The sequence below is a fragment of the Pyrus communis genome, chromosome 5, assembly GCF_041283825.1.
Source record: "Pyrus communis isolate YQ-2024b chromosome 5, ASM4128382v1, whole genome shotgun sequence".
NCBI lineage: Eukaryota > Viridiplantae > Streptophyta > Magnoliopsida > Rosales > Rosaceae > Pyrus > Pyrus communis.
Genome location: NC_142569.1, coordinates 5,505,047 through 5,526,600, shown reverse-complemented (window position 1 = coordinate 5,526,600; position 21,554 = coordinate 5,505,047). Strand labels below are relative to the sequence as shown.

General features: G+C 37.9%; 3 protein-coding genes and 2 pseudogenes across 7 annotated transcripts; 3 read left to right on the top strand and 2 right to left on the bottom strand.

The window, feature by feature from the left end:
* The first annotated feature begins 1,610 nt into the window (after positions 1-1,610).
* Positions 1,611-2,432, top strand: LOC148696609 (wall-associated receptor kinase 2-like; annotated as a pseudogene).
* Positions 2,433-3,335: 903 nt separating this feature from the next.
* Positions 3,336-5,088, top strand: LOC137724610 (wall-associated receptor kinase 5-like; annotated as a pseudogene).
* Positions 5,089-6,424: 1,336 nt separating this feature from the next.
* LOC137724609 (wall-associated receptor kinase 2-like) lies at positions 6,425-9,082 on the top strand. The gene is made up of 3 exons (XM_068463368.2): positions 6,425-7,321; positions 7,404-7,586; positions 7,818-9,082. The coding sequence occupies exons 1-3, from the start codon at positions 6,448-6,450 to the stop codon at positions 9,041-9,043; spliced, it is 2,283 nt and encodes a 760-aa protein (XP_068319469.2). The 5' UTR covers positions 6,425-6,447; the 3' UTR covers positions 9,044-9,082.
* Positions 9,083-9,270: 188 nt separating this feature from the next.
* On the bottom strand, positions 9,271-15,128 carry LOC137724506 (coatomer subunit alpha-1-like). Of its 2 annotated transcripts, XM_068463248.2 has the most exons (5): positions 14,966-15,128; positions 14,697-14,846; positions 14,218-14,453; positions 13,306-13,800; positions 9,271-12,459 (listed from the first exon to the last, which is right to left on the bottom strand). In XM_068463248.2, the coding sequence occupies exons 3-5, from the start codon at positions 14,423-14,425 to the stop codon at positions 9,509-9,511; spliced, it is 3,654 nt and encodes a 1,217-aa protein (XP_068319349.2). In that variant the 5' UTR covers positions 14,426-14,453; positions 14,697-14,846; positions 14,966-15,128; the 3' UTR covers positions 9,271-9,508. The 2 variants fall into 2 exon arrangements, with proteins under 2 accessions (XP_068319349.2, XP_068319350.2); XM_068463249.2 differs by lacking the exon at positions 14,966-15,128 and having other exon boundaries at positions 14,218-14,449; positions 14,697-14,836.
* An 853-nt stretch (positions 15,129-15,981) lies between these two features.
* Positions 15,982-21,208, bottom strand: LOC137725246 (histidinol dehydrogenase, chloroplastic). Of its 4 annotated transcripts, none has more exons than XM_088693929.1 (15): positions 20,782-21,208; positions 20,496-20,575; positions 19,886-20,007; positions 19,714-19,766; positions 19,514-19,586; positions 19,335-19,436; positions 19,166-19,267; positions 18,971-19,042; positions 18,830-18,892; positions 18,714-18,755; positions 18,378-18,437; positions 18,180-18,290; positions 17,640-17,810; positions 16,843-16,933; positions 15,982-16,542 (listed from the first exon to the last, which is right to left on the bottom strand). In XM_088693929.1, exons 3-15 carry the CDS (start codon positions 19,976-19,978, stop codon positions 16,265-16,267), a joined length of 1,311 nt encoding a protein of 436 aa, XP_088550055.1. In that variant the 5' UTR covers positions 19,979-20,007; positions 20,496-20,575; positions 20,782-21,208; the 3' UTR covers positions 15,982-16,264. The 4 variants fall into 4 exon arrangements, with proteins under 4 accessions (XP_088550055.1, XP_088550054.1, XP_068319972.2 ...); XM_088693928.1 differs by having other exon boundaries at positions 20,496-20,599; positions 20,782-21,120; XM_068463871.2 differs by having other exon boundaries at positions 20,496-20,616; positions 20,782-21,080.
* Between the last annotated feature and the right edge of the window lie 346 nt (positions 21,209-21,554).

The following is a 21,554-nucleotide window of genomic DNA, read 5'->3' as shown; positions in this document are numbered from 1 at the left end:
ATGGTTTCAGAACCTGCAGCAAAGCGCGGGCAAATTTTCTAGTTCTAATCTTTTATATATATATATATATATAAGAGTGCCCCAGCTATATTAACTTAATACGGTGTTAACTGTGTATTTGGTCTCATTTCACAATATTTTCCCACGATCCCAATCATTCAGTTTTTAGATTCTCATTCATAGATCATCTTTGAAAACTTCGTCCAAATCCAAATGCATTTCAATATCTAATTGTGACAATCTAAAAATAGATAGATATAATGTTGCTGAAAACACAATGAAATATTCACGACAAGTCGAAAACAATTTACTAGTTAAATTACTTCCGATTTAGACGAATTTAGATGAAACGACCAAGGCTAAGCATGCTTTTACTTACTAATTTGGTAAGATTTGACGTTCGGATGATGCGACTATACTGTTCCTTGCAAATTTTTATATTGTTTGGTAAATTTCCCAATATTAATTTAGTGCAGGACGACGTTTTCCCATTGCTCATGTTAATCATGGGTTTTTCGTTAACTAATTTTAAATAGTGTTAGTCTGTATTTTAAGATTAAAAATCCAGAGGGAAATGCTAGATCGTAGAAGAAAGAACTTATCAACCTTTTATTGGTTTCTAGAGAACGAGAAATCAATATCTACAATTTCATTTTTCTAGAGATCATTAAAACGTTCATAAATCCTTTCTCCACCATCTTCATTTCCTTCTTGTTTTTACTCTAAAAAGACAGGCTATGCAGCCCTCACAAAAGACTTTCAACAACTCGTTTGAAAAAAAAAAATTCAACTACAAATTCACTTCAAGGTGTAAACACATAAATTCACATCTTTTCTTTTCATTTGTTCCCCAAGTTGATTAATTAAGTTTCTATCGGCAATCATTCTTATCTTGACTTAATATTAAAAAAGTGTAAAAATATTTTTCAAAATCTTTGTCCTCGAATCCTTTAAATAAAGGGAGTTTTAACGAAAAACTCACAGTACTGTTCACTTTAACGAAAAACTATATTTTTACACTAAAAAGTCAAACCTGATATTATTCACTTTACCCTTTATTTTGTCTTTTGAGTTTAAAACTCAAAATTTTCATTAATTTTTCATTAATTTTTCTTTAAATAAACTTTACTTGACTTTGCAGCCTCCCGTCGCTTATTGACTAATACTAAGTCAAACGTTTTCTTGGGTTCTTCTGGAAATGGATTAATGGGACGAAGCCTAATTGTAGACTGAAACAGTAATAGACAAATCAGTTAATTAAGGGTGGTGCTATCTACTTATCTATTTTTTGTCATTTTGATCGAATGAATTGAAGAAGATTAATAGACAAAAATTAACAAGAGTGTGTGAAAAGTAGTAAGGGTGTGTGAATAGCACTCTCCTTAATTAAGATTAGGAACACATTTCCCCTAACCCAAAATATGCCACCACGCGTTTTAATCCTTCCGTATATATTCCTACAGAAGGCCAGCCTTCTTAATTCGCAGTTCCTTAATTTCTTGGACTCGTTGCCTGCTTGGAATTCCTCTGCTAGGATCTGCTCAACTCTTTTTAGTTATTACTATATGGCGTTACATTGGAGGATGCATATTTTACAACTCTCTTTAGTAATGGTGGTAGTAGTCGTAGTTTTACTTGGAACTCCAACAACAGCTCAATCCCTCCTTCCGCCTCAAGCACTGCCTGGCTGCCCTGACCATTGTGGTAATCTCACAATTCCATACCCATTTGGAATAGGCTTTGGTTGCTACCTCCAACCCCGGTTTAACATCACCTGTGTCAATTCCACTCAACAGCCAAAAACACGTTTGTTGACGAGCAATATCGAAATTACCAACATATATCCCGATGACGGTGAGCTCCAAATACTACAATTCGCAGCCAAAGATTGTTACGATGCTCAAGGAAACTCAACCAGCCGGAACAGATCCAGGCTCAGTGTGCCTCCTCCTTACACCATCTCCGAAACTAAAAACAGGTTCGTCGTAGTTGGATGCGACACATATGCGTTTTTTATTGGTCACCGGGGTGAACAAAAGTACACAACTGGGTGCATGTCCATATGCGACAATCTTGACAACGCTATCGATCAGCTAGACACTTGCTCTGGCGTTGGATGTTGCCAAACTAAAATCCCTAGTGGGCTGAAAAACCAGACTCTGAATTTGAGAAGCTTTAACAATCATACGGATGTGTAGGACTTCAACCCATGCAGCTACGCCTTCCTTGTGCAAGAAGGCGAGTTCAACTTCAACAGTACAAGTTTTCAAGAACTAAACGACACAACCCGGCTTCCGGCGATTCTTGATTGGGAAATTGGGGATGAGTCATGTGATATAGCAGCTAATAACGAGAGCACTTTCGCATGCAAGGCAAATAGCTCCTGCCATGATCGGTCTTCAGGTTACATTTTTGGCTGTCGGATCAAATGATTTGAAAAAGATCAATGGACGAAAGTTAACAAGGGTACGTGAGAAGTAGAAATAGGTTTGTGAATAGCAATACTCTTTTTTATACAAGAAATATTAGGGGAGAGAGATCAAATTGGGCATTAATAAAGAATAATGGTAAATACTCTTAACCAATTGAGTTACAAATCTCTTATTTTTCTTTAGGCATCCTTGTTTATTTACATAAGTCACATCATATGACCGTAGCCTAAAATCATAAACCTACTATTTTCTTTTGAACAATTGCACTCAAATTTTATTTGCTCGATCGACCCACTTTTAGATTCAAAATTTTGACACATGCTTATATTGGAGTTCCTCTCTGCAACACGAATTTTTTAATTGATATTGTCAATAATGTATAGATCAATATGTACATTTTCTTATTGACATGATATCAAAATTGATTTCACGCCTTGTCATATACCATATGGACGGTTTGTCTTGCCTAGAGGATGACTAATATCTATGACTTAGAAAAGATCCATGTACAAAATGAATAAATAGTCTTCATTGTAGCTAGTATTATACGTAAGTATTTCATTTTTTTGTCCCAATGTATCTATCACCTTACTGTCATAAACCAGAAAGAAAAAAAAGAAAAAAAAGAAAAAAAGACACTAGCCAGACAACAAAAACAAGATTAATACATTGATGATACGCTCTATATAATTTGTTTTTTAGCAATATATATATCTTTAACATCCTAATATTACATAGACATGCATAAAAAAACTATAAAATAAGATTTTCTTGTTATTTTGCAATCATCTTTTTGCAGGTGCCACTGGAGGCTTTTGCTTTTACTAGGTGGATTTTCATGGATATATTGGGGGAAGCAGAGAAGAAAGTTCATCAAACTCAAAGGAAAATACTTCAAAGAAAATGGTGGCTTATTGTTACAGCAACAAATCGCTAGTCAAGGAGCCTCCGTAGAGACAACAAAAATTCTCACGGCAGAAGAACTTGAGAAGGCAACAAACAATTACCATGAGAAACTTAGAATCCTTGGCGAAGGAGGCTATGGAATAGTTTACAAAGGAATATTAGCAGCAGATAACAATAAAGTGGTTGCCATAAAAAAGTCTAAAATTGGTGTCCCAACCCAGAAGGAGTAGTTTGTTAACGAGTTTATTGTTCTTTCTCAAATCAACCATAGAAATGTGGTGAGGTTATTGGGTTGTTGTTTAGAGTCAGAAGTTCCTCTACTAGTTTACGAGTTTGTCACTCACGGCACTCTCTTTGAGCACATTCATGGTAAAAAGAGCAAAGGATCATCATTTTCATTGGAATTACGACTGAAGATAGCAGCTGAAACTGCTGGAGCACTAGCATTATTACACTCCTCCGCTCTCATGCAAATTATACATCGAGATGTGAAAGCGACAAATATACTATTAGATGAAAATTACACTGCAAAAGTGTCAGACTTTGGAGCTTCACGATTGATTCCTCTAGAACAAGCTCAACTTGCAACTTTAGTGCAAGGAACATTCAGATACTTAGACCCTGAATACTTCATCACTAATCAACTAACAGAAAAGAGTGACTGTTAGAACTAAAAATTAAGATTAGCTCTATACAAGGATCACATGCTATTTAGAACAAGATCAATATGTATGTGTGTTGTGTTAACCGCATACCATTGCGTCATTATATATATATACATATATATATATATATATATATATATGAATATGTATATGCATATGTACAAGGTTAATGCTATACAATCAGGTAAAGATTTTGAGGATACCTGAAGACGACATTGAGTTGGATGAACGAGAGAACCCTAGTCTGCAAGTAATCGTCCAAGGAAAGTCTTCTACTCACTTAAAGCCCTTATATTCTTATGGTGATAGAACCCTTTTCTTAGAACCTTTTTTTTATGTGAGCAGGAGATTCCTACATTTATTGTGGCAATGGCAGCCAACTTCCATCTATCATGGAAGTATGGTTATTGTCCCATTGCACCACATCCCAATTTAAATGGAGTAGTGGATTAGTGGTAAAATACCTTAAGTGGTTATTTCAAAGCATTATGAATGTGCTTCCACAAAAATAGGACGTTAACTTTTCCACGTATTCAAATTCTATAGAATTATATTATCAACATGTAACCTCTCATTTGTCACAACTATTGTTAAGTCCAAATAGGATTCTTACACTGACGTCTATAGCTTTGGAGTTGTCCTGATGGAGCTACGTACTAACAAGCAAAGTGGCATTCGCTTTTGACAGGCCTGAGGAAGATAGAAAATTAGCAAGCTTCTTTGTTTGTTTAATGGAGGAGGATCGCTTGAATCAAATTCTCGATGATGACATAGTCAACGAGAGAAACATCGAGACAGTAAAAACAGTGGCCAATCTCGCGAGAAGATGTGTAAGGTTAAAAGGGGAGGACAGGCCTACGATGAAAGAAGTTGCCATGGAGCTGGAAGGAATGAGAATTACAGAAATGCATGCATGGGGAAAAGCTGAATTTATTCCAGAGGAGACTGAGTACTTACTTGGGGCAGCTAACTCAGATGCGTATCCTGTGGATGTTAGGGCTGATTGTGGTCCTAGTTCTGGTACAGCTAGTGAGTATGACAACATGCAGATCCAGATGTTAATTCCATATGATGATGGACGATAATTCATTGCTTGAAATAATCAACTCAACATTGGTTATCATTCTAGCCATAGTGAAGAACCTACAAACATCAAGTAGATGTCATTCTCAGTTGGTGTAGTCACATTGGCTAGAACGGATGTGCTCTCTCTATGCACTCGAGTTTGAATTTTCCTAGATACAGTTTAAATTTAGTAGAAAGTAAATATGGCCTGCATAAAAGAAAACATTCTTCTTCATTCATTTTGAAAGTTTTTAGTTAGGGTGTGTAATACTAGGTGGAAGAGATCCTAACCAAAAAAAAAAAACTTAAAAAAAGGGATCTCAAACAAGCCTTGCACGTGGCCCAACACCAAAAACTAATTTCTTCTTCAAAAGGATTTGCACTTTCTTTTTATCTCATTCTTGCTTCTTTTCTCCTCTTTTCTCTCTCCTTTTTCTCTTTTCACCCGTGCCCACCTTTCTCTCCTCTATCCTCTTTACCCGATTCTCTTTTTTTTTTTTTTTTTTTTTTTTTTTGTCAAACAAAATATTTATTGGATTAAATGTTAGATTAAGGAGTTGATAGTGTTTGAACCCACCTCGTGGTGGAAAAGCACCACTGTTTTTAAAAATTAATTATTTTTTAAGAAACAATATTTCTTACTAATAAAATTTCATTAAACATTAAAAATTTGTTGATAATAATTTTGTTCCATTTTGGTACGCGATTAATAATTCATATTACTATGTCTTAAAATGTGACTAATTTTTAATTTTTATACATTACCAAAAAAAAAAGGGAGGGGAGGAAGGAGTGACATGAGATAGAGAAAGAGAAGAGAGAGAAAAGAGAGAAAGAAACGTTAAGAGAAGAGAGAGATATGATGGTGATGTCGGTGAAATAATAGGTAAGTGCAAATTGTGCAATAACAGTTTGATGCAAAAAAAAAATTCTTCAAACATCTTTTTAAGCGTTCTTTTACTATGAAATGAAGTTTCAAGACGTTTGTAAAAAGTTTTTTTATCCAAAAATTTTACAATGCTCGGATATAACAATGGACAGTTGGATGTGCACCCAAGAATCCGACGGTAAATAATCCAACGGCGAAGATTCCAACTAGAAATTGAAACTCCTTTTTTCCCATCTGTTTGGTTTCTTCATTTTTAACTCTTATATAAATGAAACATACTTGTTATTGGTCTATTATTTGTCTCGACTTTGTCAATAATTATTTGTCATCATTCTTTTGGTTTATAATCAAGGGACTATATGATCCTTCTCTGTCATCACCTTGCTTGGAATGTGAACCTGCAGACAAGAATTAGAGCCGGCTAAGACAACTTCAACTCGGACTGGAATATTAGAGCGTACAAATTAGTCCCGAGGAGGGAGATGTTGGCATGATTGCCATGGTACCTGGGATTCTTATCCAACTGATCTCCTTGGTGGGATTGCTCGTATTTTCAGCTGCAGTAGCAGCAGCACAAGCTTTGCCTGGTTGCCCAAATAAATGCGGGAATTTGTCAATCCCGTACCCTTTTGGGATATCCGATGGCTGCCACCTCAGAGATGAATTCCTCATCGTTTGCAACGAAACCTCACAACCCCCCACGGCATTTTTGACAGGGACTGCAATCCCAGTCTCCAACATATCCCTTGACGGCGAGCTACAAATAATGCAGTTTGTAGCAAGAGATTGTTACGTCAAGGAGGGTTTATCAGATACCAAAAAAAGCAACACCCCAAGGCTAAAGCTCTTCCCTCCTTATACGATTTCCGGCACGAAAAACAAGTTCATTGCTGTTGGTTGTGACACTTACGCGATCTTTGAAGGAGTGCGTGGGAGCGAAAAGTACGTAACCGGTTGCATGACCTTCTGCGAGAGCTTAGGGAGCATTCGTGAGTCTTGCTCCGGCATTGGGTGCTGCCAGACTTCAATCCCAAGTGGGCTTCAAGTTCGTACCGTCATGATGAGTAGCTACTTCAATCATACGCTTATATGGGACTTTAATCCATGTAGCTATTCCTTCATTGTGGAAGAAGGCCAGTTCACATTTTCTAATAGAAGTTTCCAAGAGCTCGAAAACACAAGCCGGCTTCCGATGGTTCTCAATTGGGCAATTGGGGATGAAGAATGTGATGCAGCTCAAAAGAAGGAGGACTATGCATGCAAGGGAAATAGCACTTGTGTCAGCCCCGTCAATCTGTCCGGCTACTTTTGTCGGTGCTTGCCAGGTTACGAAGGAAATCCGTACCTCCCAGAGGGTTGTCATGGTACTGATCATCTTTTAGATACACCTAATTTATAACTATGTGCCTTAATTATGTGTTAGTGAGTAATTTATACTCTCTTCAGATATCGACGAGTGTGAGATTTCAAACCGTTGCAGCGCAGGAGCGTGTATAAATTTACCTGGAAATTATTCTTGTGTCTGTCCAAAAGGGTTCAAAGGCGACGGAATGAAAACTGGAACTGGTTGCAGCAAAGACAATGGAAGCAATCTTTCCAAGAGCATTCGCTTGCTTATTATCTCATTGGGTAAGTATTTGCATTGGTAGACTATGTAACGGGCGTCGATCAAACTGTGTCACTATGTCAGCAATAAAATGTCGATACTATTATCACGGGCAACACAATATGGATGTGTGTTGTTTCTTTAATATATGAACGGATGTCCTGCACAAAGAATTTCGGATTAAATGCATGCTATTGCTATATTATCATGTAGATCGAAATAAATTGAAGTCTTAATTTGGTGGTGATTTGCAGCTGTGACAGTAGCCTCCTTGATTTTCCTGGTGGGAGGTTCATGGGCCTACTGGGGAATGAAGAAAAACAACTACATCAAACTCAGAGAAAAGTATTTCAAAGAGAATGGTGGCATCTTGTTACAACAACGACTCGCGAATCGCCAAGGAGGATTTGTGGAGACAACAAAAATCTTTACAGCAGAAGAACTTGATAAGGCCACAGACAACTACGATGACAGTAGAGTCCTCGGTGAAGGAGGCTACGGTACAGTTTACAAAGGAATACTACCAGATAATGAAGCGGTTGCCATAAAGAAGTCGAAAATTGGAGCTTCAATCCAAAGTGAGCAGTTTATAAACGAAGTTATTGTTCTTTCTCAAGTCAACCACAGAAATGTGGTGAAGCTACTGGGTTGCTGTTTGGAGACACCGGTGCCTCTACTAGTTTACGAGTTCATCGCCAGTGGAACTCTTTATTATCATCTTCATAACGTAAAGAGCAAAGAACCGTCACTTTCGTGGGAGTTACGGTTGAAGATCGCAGCTGAAACTGCCGGAGCACTAGCGTACTTGCACTCCTCCACTTCCATGCCAATCATACACCGAGATGTAAAAACAACGAATATATTATTAGACGAAAATTACACAGCAAAAGTGTCGGACTTCGGAGCTTCGCGATTGATTCCTCTAGATAAAGCTCAAATCACAACTCTAGTGCAAGGGACGCTAGGGTACTTGGACCCTGAATACTTCCATTCGAACCAGCTAACAGAAAAGAGTGACGTCTACAGTTTCGGAGTTGTTCTTGTGGAGCTACTAACAAGAAAAGTGGCACTGTCATTTACTAGGCCTGAAGAAGAGAGAAACCTGGCAAACTTCTTCGTTTGTTCTGTGGAACGGGGTCGCTTGACTCAAATTCTCGATGACGACATAGTCACCGAGAGAAATCTTGAGACACTGGAAAGAGTGGCTAATCTTGCAAGTAGATGCTTGAGGGTGAAAAGGGAGGAAAGGCCTACCATGAAAAAGGTAGCAATGGAGCTAGAGGGGATGCAGACTGCGGCGAAGCATCCATGGAGAAGTGCTGATTTCAGTCCAGAGGACACTGAAGACTTGCTCGGGCCGCCTTCATTGGCTTATGCTAGAGGTGATAGTTGTTCTAGTACTAGCATAACCATTGGTGCAACTAGTGTGTACAAAAGCATGCAAATCGAAATGTTAATGAGACAGGGTGATGGCCGATAATCCATCGTTTCTCAATAGTGTACATCTTCGAATATAATTAACAGAGAGCTACTCAGGCACACAAGAAATGAAATACATTTCAAGCACAACATGTTCAACACAACATCTTCGAATATAATTAACAGATTGACATTTCTTCGGTGGAATTCACAAACGAGTTCTAACACGAAAATGGTGTCTACAATATATGGAATTTCAAAGCTACAAATCTCAGGAAAAGCAAGTAATTTTGACAACTCAATCTATTTTGTTTATTCTCGGAAGTCACAAGAATCACCTAGACCAAAATGCTCAACCTGTTCATTACAGTGAAAATCATGATCACGAACCTTGCAATAAAATTTGAAATAGAAATACAAGAGAAGCACAACCTAATCAAGTTGCGTTCTTTAAAATATAAACCCTGCTCAAGGAGACGAGAAAACTAACATAACCATTGTCGTACGTGACGGTTGAAACAGGAGATCATCTTATCTGGGTAGGAGAACAGAGCAAACCAGATGCATCTGATCCAACCACTGCAAGATCACAAACAGTACAGATCTTTCCTTCATGGTCAGGAACAAACCGAGAGCTGCAGTACGGGCATGACACATCCTTCTGTCCACGGTAAATAGGCACGTATGTTCCCCCACAAACCACAAATGGGTTTCTGAAGTCATAGTTTAGCTGGGTTGCATCAGTCATGTTCTTTTCGGCAGCTTGCAGGATTTGTCTTGCGGTCTTTGCATGGTTTTCAACGCTGGGGTTGGTCTCCAAAAGTCGCCTGGCAAAGTTAGCTGCCGTGTTGAGATTACCAGCCTTATAGCAAACACTCATGGCATTTAGTAATGCTAGCCTCAAGTGAGGGATCTGAAGGTTGCAGTGGGTGAAGTAAGCTGCCAGCTCCTGTTGGCGAACCGGATCGCCTTTAAGTTCCTTCCTCTTAATCTCCATCTTCAAACCCAGAACATACTCCTTTACAATGATTATCAATTCTTTTACTTCATCAACCTCTCTCCTTGAATCAACTACAATCAGAGGAATAGTATGCAGAATACCAAGGAAAAGACGTAAAGCATCAGCAAATTTCCCTTGGGTTGTGGCCTTGTAACCCACCTTAAGCTTCTCTTCTAGCTCAGAGAATTTAAATACAAGAGCAGGAGGACCCCTAACATTAGGAGTAGCTGATTCACTCCATCCCCTCTCAATGGCCACGGTAAGCACAGGAGCTGTCGAGAAGGCACGTAGATACGTATGACTGCCCATGTGTAAATCGAGAAATAATTGTCTTAAGGGATCAAAGTTTTTTATACCCAGCTGCCTGCTCAACAAACGCATTGCAATATCGAAATTCCCGGCTGCAGCATGTTCAGCAGCCAGAGATGATTTCTGGGACCAGATTTGACTTACAGGCATACCAGGAGTTGGGGCAACAAACACAGAAGAACGGGCGTTGCTGGCAGTTTTTGGAGTATCAATCTCAGGTGGAAGTTCAAGATCTTCAAGATCCCATCCTTCCTCCTCATTTTCCTCGTGTGCTTCCTCATCATCCAGCACTGCACTGATGTCTCCATTTGCAATCTTGTCCACGTCAACAATATCCAAATCCTCTCCCCAATCAGCATCTGTAGCCTCTTCATACTCTTCCTCAACATTCTTCCCCACATTATCAAGACCACCCTCAAATATTCCTCTCATGACCCTCAACAAGGGCCAATCTCCACCGCAGATGATTGGCGTTGGAGGTATCAAAAGAGAGGGAGATTTCCCCTTGGGTAAAACAGGAACATTATCTCCCAGTTCAGCTGCCAAACGTTCAGCAATATCATGGAGCCCATGGATTACAGCTGTGCTATAAGCAAGAGGTAAATGACCCGCATTCTCCAAGATCTTAACACGTTCTCTGATATCACCCAAATACAAAGCATTGTGGAACTGACCCATCACATCATTCTTCACTTCAGCAATTTTCAGCATTTTGGACAATTTATCCAAGTTTCCAGTCACAAGATATAGGAATGATAGCCTCTCAAAATTCTTTGTCCTCTGATACGCATATTCTACAATGCCTGCATTACCCTGACGTAGGGCCTCCACTCCCAATCGATACCAGTGATCTTTCTCATCAATTTCTTTGGCAGAAGCAACAGCAATCTGGATGTTCCCACTCCCTAGTGCCAAGTTGAAGCGAGTCCTCTCATCCTTCACAAAATGAAGAGCAACTTCAGGGAAACCTTTCTGCTGTAGATATGCAATCATGGCCTGGCCACAGAGCTCAGAACTCCTAATCATGCTCATAACCTGGTCATACCTTTTCTTCAGTAAGGATAACTTGAAAACATATTCTGTTGCATCAACAACAATGGCACGGTTCTTCCCATCTCGATCCAAGCAATGTATGGTGTTTCCATACACTTTTGTTATATACACGGGAATGTCAAGGGTCCTGATGATTCCACTATCCCCATTAGGAAGGCAGTATTTGATGTGATTCAAGGTTGTATATATGAAGACACCATTGTCATCCCAAGCTCCACTCTTTACACGAATTGTCTCATGGAGAGTGCACTGATGCACAAGCTTCTTATTGGCTATCACAATTGAATGTTTGCTAAGTAAAGCAATGCTCTCCATGTCATTTGACCAAACAATATACCTTACAAAAGGAGTTTGAAGCTCTCCAACAATAATTCTCTGCTGCAGGTCAAAAATAATGACTCTGTCCTCTGCCCTGCAGAGCAAGTTTCCAGTTCCAGCATAAAATATTGCATCAGCAACAATAGGTAGGGCACTCTTCTTGACAATCTCATTTTTCAGATTTTTAACTATAACTTGGTTGGTGCTCTTTTCAAGCACTGCAAACCTATTGCGAGCCACGAACACAGCTGGGCCTCCGATTCCTCTTTTTGCCTCCTGCACAGTATCACCCCGACCAAAGCTATCTTTGGGTATAATGTATAGTTCATAAGAACCCCCTTCCGTATCTGAACCTATCAAAACAGCATTTTCAGTAGGGCTGTAAGATAGTGTTTTTGCCCCTTGATTCAAGTTGGAAGAACCAGGCCTTCGAATTGGGATAACTTGACTGTCTCTCTGGGTGGAGAACTCATAGAAGCGGAGAAAACGATCTTTAACATAGTACATGGAATCACCGCTAACAGAAAAAGCAGGACGCTCCCTCTCCAATTTAAAGACGATCATGCCACTATCATGCCCAGCAGCCAAGAGGTTCATTTCAGGATGTGCTGAAAGAATCCAGAACCTATCATGCTCCCTACGAAACGTCTGAAGACCAGTCCGTTTTGTTGCATCCCAGACTCGGATACTCCTATCCTCGGAATTGGACACAATAATATCCTGCCTTGAATGGAATAGAACACAGGATACATTGTTCATGTGCCCCCTTAGAGTGTCCACTTCCCAAGCCTTTGTATCTGAAATTGGAAAGATTAACAGGTGACCATTTGCCAGTTCAACCAAACAGGATTTCATAACTCTATTTTTATATTTCTAATGTGCACACACTACAAGAGTATTTACAAAAATTTGAATATATGCATACTATTTAGCAATGAATACAGAATTACATATCCAAAAGCAATTGTGTGGCTTTTTTCAGTGTTAATGATATTACTTGTGACACAGTGACACTTGCCATGAATTAACTTTACGAAGAGGAAAGGGGATATATTTTTTTTTCCCTCATGATAGGAAACAAGACTTAAATCAAAAAATCATGCACAGTACCAACGGATGTCTGGTATTTGACAGAATAATAATTGAAAATTTTTAAATGACAATTCAGGCCAACAAACTAATTCATTGCCCTCTCTTTAACAACATGAAACAATTTACCCCTATGGCTTACCAAAGGAATGAGAAAAGAATAAAAAAATGTTCAAAAAATTTTAGGTTACTATATCATGTGCTTGGTTGCTACAGAAAGGCAGATATTGAGAACGACGATGCAAGACTAAAAGATTGGTCTTTAAGATATATATTCCTAACACATGTGTTTGACATAATGAGAACTGGATCTATTATCTAAAGAGAAATATAATTAAATGCATAATTCGATTTATATATTCCCAACTATTTAAATTTACAGAATTAAATTTTAAACAAAATGTCATTCAAGGATTTTCACCTGACTGTGGTACATGAAGCAAGAAGTAGATGCATAAATATTTTCGTTTCTTGTTAAAACCAATCTAAGAGAGGTGCGTAGTCAAAAAAATTTTCATTTCACAGGAAACTGAAATAAAAGAAAAAAGACATACCATTCATCCGCCAAAGTTTCAATTGTCGATCGTCTGCTCCAGAGACGATCAGAGGGAGTGTAGGATGAAATGATGCCCAATTCACACCCCGATCATGACCTTCCAAAACATACTTCACAACAGCATCAACTCCACCAAAGAAATCTGCATTCATCTGACTCAAGCGCATGATATCATCTGCTGGGGCAACCGTCTTTTTCCTTAGGGCACCAATATCCCAAACACGAACAGTTTGATCCAATGATGCTGAGACAACAAGATCCTCCTTTGGATGGAATAAGGCACACATGACGTAATGGTTGTGTCCAGTGAGCACAGAAATACAAGTTCGGGACTGCCAATTCCATATTCTAATTGTCTGGTCATCACTCGCACTAACAATCCACGGGTACTCATGATGGAATTGAACGGTTCGGATGTAATCAAGGTGTCCAAGAAGTGTAAACAAACACCTATGCAACTTGTAATTCCATACCTTGATCTTGTAATCATCCCCTGCCATTTAAGCATAAACAATAAATTACTTCTCTCGAGACTCTCTTCCAAATCGGCAGCCGTCATAATAAAATAAGACTTAACAGACAAGTAAATGGTTCTCAGGTTGATAGATCCAGAAAAACATAGGTAACCCAATTTCAGATTAAGAATATAAGAGTGAATAGTTCAGATCTGATTGATTCTACAGGGCATCAAGAAGAAACTAATGAACTACACTACCATTTATAATGGATGCATCGGGCGAGTTACAGCAAGATGACCACACAGTACACAATGTGACAGAACTACCACGGCAGTATAACTTACATTTTATCCATTTCATATCGAATCTATAACGTCAAGTGCCTGAAATTTGCAGATTTATACACAGAGCGAACGAACCGACAAAAATAAGATTGAATTGTGGCGTTATACCTCCGGAGACGAAAAGCGGCTGAGAGGAGTGGAAATGGACGCCACGTACAGGGCCATCGTGCTCGTCAAAACGGTCGATGAGAGTGCCCATTCGGTAATCCCAGAGCTGGATCACACCGCTGTGGAGACTGGCCAAGATCCATGGCCGCTTGGGGTGAAAGCTCAGCCCTTTCACCCGATTACTCTTGGTCTCGAATTTCGTCAGCATCTCAAATCCCAATTGAAACCCCCCCTAACTGAAATCAAAGATCAAACAACCAAGAACAATTCAATTGACTAAACTCAATTCAATAATACAAATCACCCAGAACAATTCAATTGACTAAACTCAATTCAATAATACAAATCACCCCTAAAAGTCTCCCAATTGGCAATGCTTTCGATCTAATTATCCATTTTTTTCCTAATCAATTTCTCAGCAACCAATCAGGATGTGAATTCGCGAATAAAATCATAAGTCGAGAGAGAGAGACGTGTACCTCAGATCTGGGAATGCGGATTCTTGATTAGTAGCGTGGAAATACGAGACGACGGATTGGTTTGGCAAATCGTCTAATGATCAAATTTCTCGGCTTTTCTCGGAAACCAATCAGCAGGCGAAAGAAACTCGGCAAGAGAGAGATTCAGATCTGGGAATTCACAGGTGAAATCATTTGAAGGCAGAACACATCTAAATGCAATGCAGAGAGAGAGAGAGGGGAGAGAGAGAGAGAGAGAGAGAGAGAGAGAGGGAGGGAGGGTTCACTACCAGCAGGGAGTGACCTTGTTGCAGATCTGTTTTTCGTTTTGGGATTCAAGCAGGAAGCTTTTTTATTTCTTTCTTTCTTTCTTTTCGTTCTCTGTTGTTTCCTGTTTACGTTTTAATTTTTTCTTTTTCTTTTTAATTTGTTTTTTGTTTTTTTGGACAAGTTGACCTTATGGTCACGTTTAATTCCTCTTGATACTGACCTTTTGGGTTTTTTTTCCTTTTATTTTTGAAAATTTTAACGAAAAGTTTTCAATATTATTCATTTTAACGAAAAATTATATTTTTACACTAAAAAATCAATCATGGCACTATTCATTTTACTCTTTATTTTGTATTCAAAGTTTTCAAGCACTTTTCATTAATTTTTCTTTTATTTTTTGGAGAAAAGTTGAAATTTCTCTCTTATAAAATTACTTAAATTGGATCTTTCGATTGTTGGAGCAAACGTAATAACTTGTAACTCAAATTCTTTTACCCATATAACCGAGATCACGTAGTCAAATTCTCGTGCCCTTAATTCTTCAATTGTTTCGATAAAAACAAGAAATGTGGAAGCAAGACGTAATATTCCTTGTAGTTTGTGTCGTTTTATTCTTCATCTTGTTTACCCAACATCTTTCTAGAGTTGGAAGAGAAACCAACACGATTAATTGGAAATGATATGGCAAAAATTTTGTTAGAATTTTGTTCATATATGTTGTTTTAAAATATGGAATGTGATTTCTTTTAAAATAAAAATGTGCTCAAGAGTTCGATTTACCCTAATGTAATGCAAATAAAATTGAACGGCTTGCATTGCGTCACATCAACTACAAGAAACCTTGTAAAACATTATTACATTTATCAAAAGCTTTAGTTTCATTTAAAAATATTTTTAAAATTACTGAAAGTACTTTAAAATAAAGATTGAGTTTCCAAAGCATACAAGTGCTTTCTGCAAGAAACACATAAAATGGTACTTCTTGTAAGAAGCCCTTCAACTGCTTTCTCAAAATTCACCTGTATCTTAACAAAGATTGGTTTCAAAAATAGTTTCATAAAAAACACTTCCAAACGGTCCCTCACCGTTTATTAAAATTTGGAAAAAAAGGAAAATGAATGCTTCAAACGAAAGAAAACATTACCAACCTACAACAAAGTTTAATGGTATTCCACCCACCAGTTTTCTCCTCTATAGTACAACAATCAAAATTCCACCATTGCAGATTTTTCAATAGTAGCCGGTACATGTTCCGAAAAACGGCAATTTGCCCGAAGGGGGAGAACAAATTTAGCAAACGGTCCTGTACGAAAATCACCTTACGTTAGGACCTGCCGGGCTTCGATATCCTTAAGTCTAAGGGTTACAGCTCTCTTGTGCGCCTCTAGTCCCTCAACTTCAGCCATGGTGGCCACGTATGGGCCGAGCTTTTGCAAGCCTTCCTCTGTCAAAGACTGCACTGTCATGTACTTGAGAAATGAGTCCAAAGCCACGCCACCATACATCCTCGCATAACCATATGTTGGAAGGACATGGTTCGTCCCACTTGCGTAGTCTCCCACGCTCTCTGGTGTCCACTGCCCTAAAAATACAGAACCTGCGCTCGAAAGATATCGAAATTTAGACAGCTGGAAACAAAATCCTAAGTTTAAAGTGACAAGGGACAAAAGGCTGAAGCTAGTGAGTTTCATCTGTACAGCTACAAGTCCAAATGAGAGATCACTAATCATGGCATGACACTCCGTAGACCAACGTTTGGAACCATCGGCAAAATGGAAGCAAAGATCAACATAGTGATACACAAATGAAAGACAAAAAGGAAGAAAACTACTGTAAAAGAAAAATTAAAGGAATAAAATGGATGAAACTGTCAAGTTATAGGCTAAGAGAAATATACCTGCATTTTCAATGAAACTCTCCCACTTTTCTGCATCCTGGACATTGATGATCAGATGCTCGGGTGCATACAAGTTTGAAAAAGAGACTGCCTGAAACAGCCATCATCATGTCTAATTTCGGGATCACACAGAACGTCTCAAACAACATACAGATAAGCAAAGATGATGCATGTAGCCCAGGTGTTAACATAGTTATCATAAAAAATACTAAAAAGAAACACTTTTTATCAAACGCACCAATTGAGATAATAAAAATTTGGACAAAAATAATGAGGATCTTTAATGTTGAGAGCCAAATAAACCGAACCAAGAGACAGCAACGATGCAATTAAAATTTTCCATGCAAGGGGAATGCTGAGACAAAAATTCACTTTTGGACACAAATCACATAAAAATTCAGCTCGAGTAAGTAACTAATATAATGAGGCAACTTAAGGACGTAACCCTAGGCTGTAATCTCTCCTTTTAGGACCAACACTTAAACTCTTAAAGTGAGACTGTTCTAATCTTATATATAACAACCCAATATTACCTTCTTAAGTTGCCACATTACTATCTCCTTACTAGTTCAAGACTTTAGAGTAGAAATCTATGATTATTTCATTCAACAGAACTTTGCCAGACTCTGCAACCTCTCCAAAGGTAATTTAACATTGGATGAGATGAAATGCATGCTACAAATACCCTGACACTACTCACCATCCTTGACCGATTTCACAAGTGATTCCAGTGAAGTAAATACAGGGGCTTCCTAAATTTAGTGACAGACATATCATATCAAGATGAAAGGACAAACCTCCACCATATCCCGAGCAAACACTGTGAAACTGTGGCTCAGTGCCTTTGAAGCAAACGCTCCCCTTGGTAGGCTTTGGCACTGCTTGCTGATTTCCTCTTCTATAGCTTTAACATCCACGCCATCCCCAGCAATTACAAGAACAACTTGACTATCAGGGCCGTGCTCAGCCTGAAATTGTATTAGTTACTCAGGTTGCCCACAAGCTTCCCAAAATACCATATCAATCATTTAGATTTCATATAATGCAGTAAAAGATCTGCAACAAATAACAATGTGCCTCGTTATACTAAGTCATATCTTAGTGAAACCTAGACATCTTATTATAAGGGGATTGAGAAATACAGTCGTCCTGCTTTAGCCACTTCAGTAGACTTGAAACAAAGCCTTAAATCTTTAAAACTGTAAGGGTGCAAATTGTATTGAGTTAAATATACAGTATAATTATGTTGCAAATTGAACCTGATTCTCTTATAAATGTTAAATTACGAAAGTGATCAATCACAAACTTAAAAAAAGCATTGCAGAACAAGGAAGCACCTGAGAAAGTAAATCAGCAGCTATATGAACAGGACTGGCATGTTTGTCAGCAATGACCAAAACTTCTGAAGGGCCCGCAGGCATGTCAATTGAAACCATGGCTTCGCTGTTCTGGTAAACGCAATAATCTAACTTAACTCCCATGTTTCAGCTTCACTAAAAGTTAAGCAAAGAACTTGTAATTGTAAGCATATGTACCTGGAGAATCATTTTTGCAGCAGTGACATATTGATTTCCAGGGCCAAAAATTTTTTCAACCTGAAAATTATTTGAATCAAAGAATTAGATAAGTAAGAGCAAAAGATTACATTTTCTTTAGATTGATAAGACAAATGAATTTCAAAGAAAATTACAACATAATAGCTAAGCTAACTTTTGTCCTCCGCTTTTTCTTACATGACTGATCCTCTATTTTATCAAAAGAAATCATGCTCAGAACATGAGCTAATAATTGAGTAACAAATACAAGGCATGGTACAAATATATGGACAAGTTATGAACAACACAATAACAATATAAAAGGGAAAGAAACACCTTTGGGCAAGATTCCGTACCCCAAGCCATAGCAGATATCGCCTGTAAAGCAAAAAGAATTATCAGGTTACTGTATGTGATAAAACATAAACGTTGTATATTTGGTGTTTACAGACCTGAGCGCCACCAGCTTTAAGGATGTGAGTTACACCAGCCTTCTTAGCACAATATAGTACTTCCTGAGGAGCAAAACAAAAAATGATCAGCTCTAAATTTGAATCCCCTCATAACGCATTCCATCCAAAGTAAAGAATCACCTTGCATATGGTGCCATCCTGACTTGGGGGAGTGGCAAGAACAACAGTTTTACACCCAGCAATCTGTGCAGGCTGGTAAACATGATAAAAGCATTTGTCCATCAATCTTTATGATTTAAAAATTGAGAACCATGATAAAGATCAAAAGGATGACACAACCAAAAGCAAGTTTTACAACAAAAATGATCAACTTACAACAGAAAGCATCAGAGCTGTTGAAGGTAAAACTGCAGTTCCTCCTGGAACATAAACACCCACAGAACCAATGCTTCTTGCCACCCGTTTACATTTGACACCCTGAAAGGTTAAAGATGCTTAAAAACTCTGGGTATATAGAAAAAAGAAAGCTGCAATATAGGTTTACCTTCATGTTCTCGACACTTTTCTCAGCTGACTTCTGAGCAAAATGAAATGCATATATATTGTCATATGCCACATCAAATGCTTCTTTAATAACTGCATCAAGCTGCATAAGAAAAATATCAGAATTCAATACATCAAATTAATATCTTGTATCCAGAAAACACATCTACATAGAGATACCTCAGGATCTGGAAGCTCGGATACTTCTACAACTATATTATCCAGTTCAACTTTGTCAAACTTTGCAGTATACCTGCGTGAGAGAAAAATAAATAAAGCATATTAAAACAACAAATTCTTCAGGAATTAAAGGTGTGCTAATAAATAAAAAGTAATAACAAATCAATAAAATGATAAAAAGGAATTAAAGAAGTACATACTCCTTAACCGCAGCATCGCCTCTTTTACGAACTTCATCAACTATAGGGTTGACCTGACCAAGTATAGCTACTACATTGTATGAGTTACTTCATTTATGAATATAAATACGAACAAAAAAGTTGTCAAGTTCTTAAAGCACAGTCAGGATTTGAGAACAAAAGAAAGGCTCACCGTGCTGAAAATTGAAGAAAAATCAATTCGAGGACGAGCCTTCAGGCTTTCAACCTCAGGTGGGGCTAGTTCAGATAACCTATAAGACTTCATTGAGCAAGTTATCCCCTTACAAGCAAACCCTGAGCAAACAATCAACTTTACTAAATCAAGAAATGAAATATTAATAAAGAAAAGCATTGAATTTACGGGTAAGCACCTAACATCTACCACATAACTTCGACATATGATTATATGGTCACATAAACAGCATTTATACATAAATTCACCTCTTAACTATATAAATGTCTTACATTTCGCACACTTTATTTGCATGTATGCACTCATAAACGGTTCAAATGAAACAAATTTAAACTCTTTAGTTTTTATACAACTGAATAACGCAAATATCCTCTAATCATGCACGCAATTTTACCAAATTTCGATTCAGCTCGATATCAACAAGCACTATACTAACTCGAAATTCGACACACATGGTGAAAATAACTACAGAGTTACATTCAATGTGAGTTAAAATCACTCTTTCAATTGAGCATTACAGTTTGACTCCAAAATCAAAGGCATGAACTGCAATTCCGTGAAAGAAACCGAGGAAATGATGGATTCATACCTCGCCGGAGAAAAAGATTTCGGGCTTTCGGGGCGGCAATGAGCGAATGAAACTGTCGTTGGATAAAGCAGCTACTGATGCTGCGATTAAAACACAGAACCTGACTGTCCATCATCACCGCCTTCAAGCAGACCAGCTAAATTAATACATAAATGTAAAGGGAAAAGAAAATTTTCTCTTAATTTTCTGTTTGGCTGGCGAGAAAATGTGGGGAAAGGAAAAAAGAATTGACCTTCTTGCATTTACGCACGAAAATGGCAGAGGGGAGGAGAAATTTAAGATTTACCTGCAAAGTGGAAAGTAAGCGTGACGCGGTGACCGATGACTGTGAGCGTACGGCCAGCCACTAGACGGAGCCGCGGAGAAAGACAACCCAAGTTGATGAAGGAGAAGATGAGATGGACTTCGAAGAGAGTCGCCGGAAACGGGAGAAACGGAGATGAAGTCGCCGCCAAGATCAGAGAAAGCTGAAGTCGCGAGAAAAAGATGGGGATTTTACTATCGGGGGAAGTGGATTTGGATCCCCATCCGGATCCATATTGTCCGATGATTTCATCTTACTTATTCATTACTTGTTCATCGTGCGATTAGAAATCATTTAATTTTTTTATTTAAAGTTAAAGCACAAATAATATTTGATGAAAACAGACCGAACGATATATGATGAACGGCTAAAATGTAGGGAATCCTAAGATCTCCACAAAGTGTATCCAAAAAGATGCTCTTCCGGAAACTGAAGAAAACAAACGGATGATTAGGAAAAGAATGAAATATACAATCTTTACTAATTAATAAAACACCTATTGTCAACCAAAATTTTATAAAATTACCAGTTTAATCGTTTAATTAAAAAAAATATGAATAAAAAATATAGGGTAGAAATGTAATTTCACACAACAAAATTTTGTTTTTTTTTTTCCTCAAAACCTAACATAAATGTAATCCTAATATATCTCTAATTAAAATAAAATAAAATAAAAATTTTCCGCTCTCACATTCTCTATCACCCTTTTTCTCTCTTCTTTTATATCAAAAATAAAAATAAAAAATTTTCTCACA

Coding starts and splice junctions, on each gene's coding strand:
- LOC137724609 (XM_068463368.2), top strand. CDS start 6,448: ATGATTGCCATGGTACCTGGGATTCTTATCCAACTGATCTCCTTGGTG. Junction 7,322..7,403: donor CCTCCCAGAGGGTTGTCATG/GTACTGATCATC, acceptor TACTCTCTTCAG/ATATCGACGAGTGTGAGATT. Junction 7,587..7,817: donor CTTGCTTATTATCTCATTGG/GTAAGTATTTGC, acceptor GGTGATTTGCAG/CTGTGACAGTAGCCTCCTTG.
- LOC137724506 (XM_068463248.2), bottom strand. CDS start 14,425: ATGCTGACGAAATTCGAGACCAAGAGTAATCGGGTGAAAGGGCTGAGC. Junction 13,801..14,217: donor GCCGCTTTTCGTCTCCGGAG/GTATAACGCCAC, acceptor CTTAAATGGCAG/GGGATGATTACAAGATCAAG. Junction 12,460..13,305: donor GAAACTTTGGCGGATGAATG/GTATGTCTTTTT, acceptor TTCCAATTTCAG/ATACAAAGGCTTGGGAAGTG.
- LOC137725246 (XM_068463871.2), bottom strand. CDS start 20,610: ATGATGGACAGTCAGGTTCTGTGTTTTAATCGCAGCATCAGTAGCTGC. Junction 20,008..20,495: donor AAATCTTTTTCTCCGGCGAG/GTATGAATCCAT, acceptor TTGTTTGCTCAG/GGTTTGCTTGTAAGGGGATA. Junction 16,543..16,842: donor GAGTTTCATTGAAAATGCAG/GTATATTTCTCT, acceptor TTTCGAGCGCAG/GTTCTGTATTTTTAGGGCAG.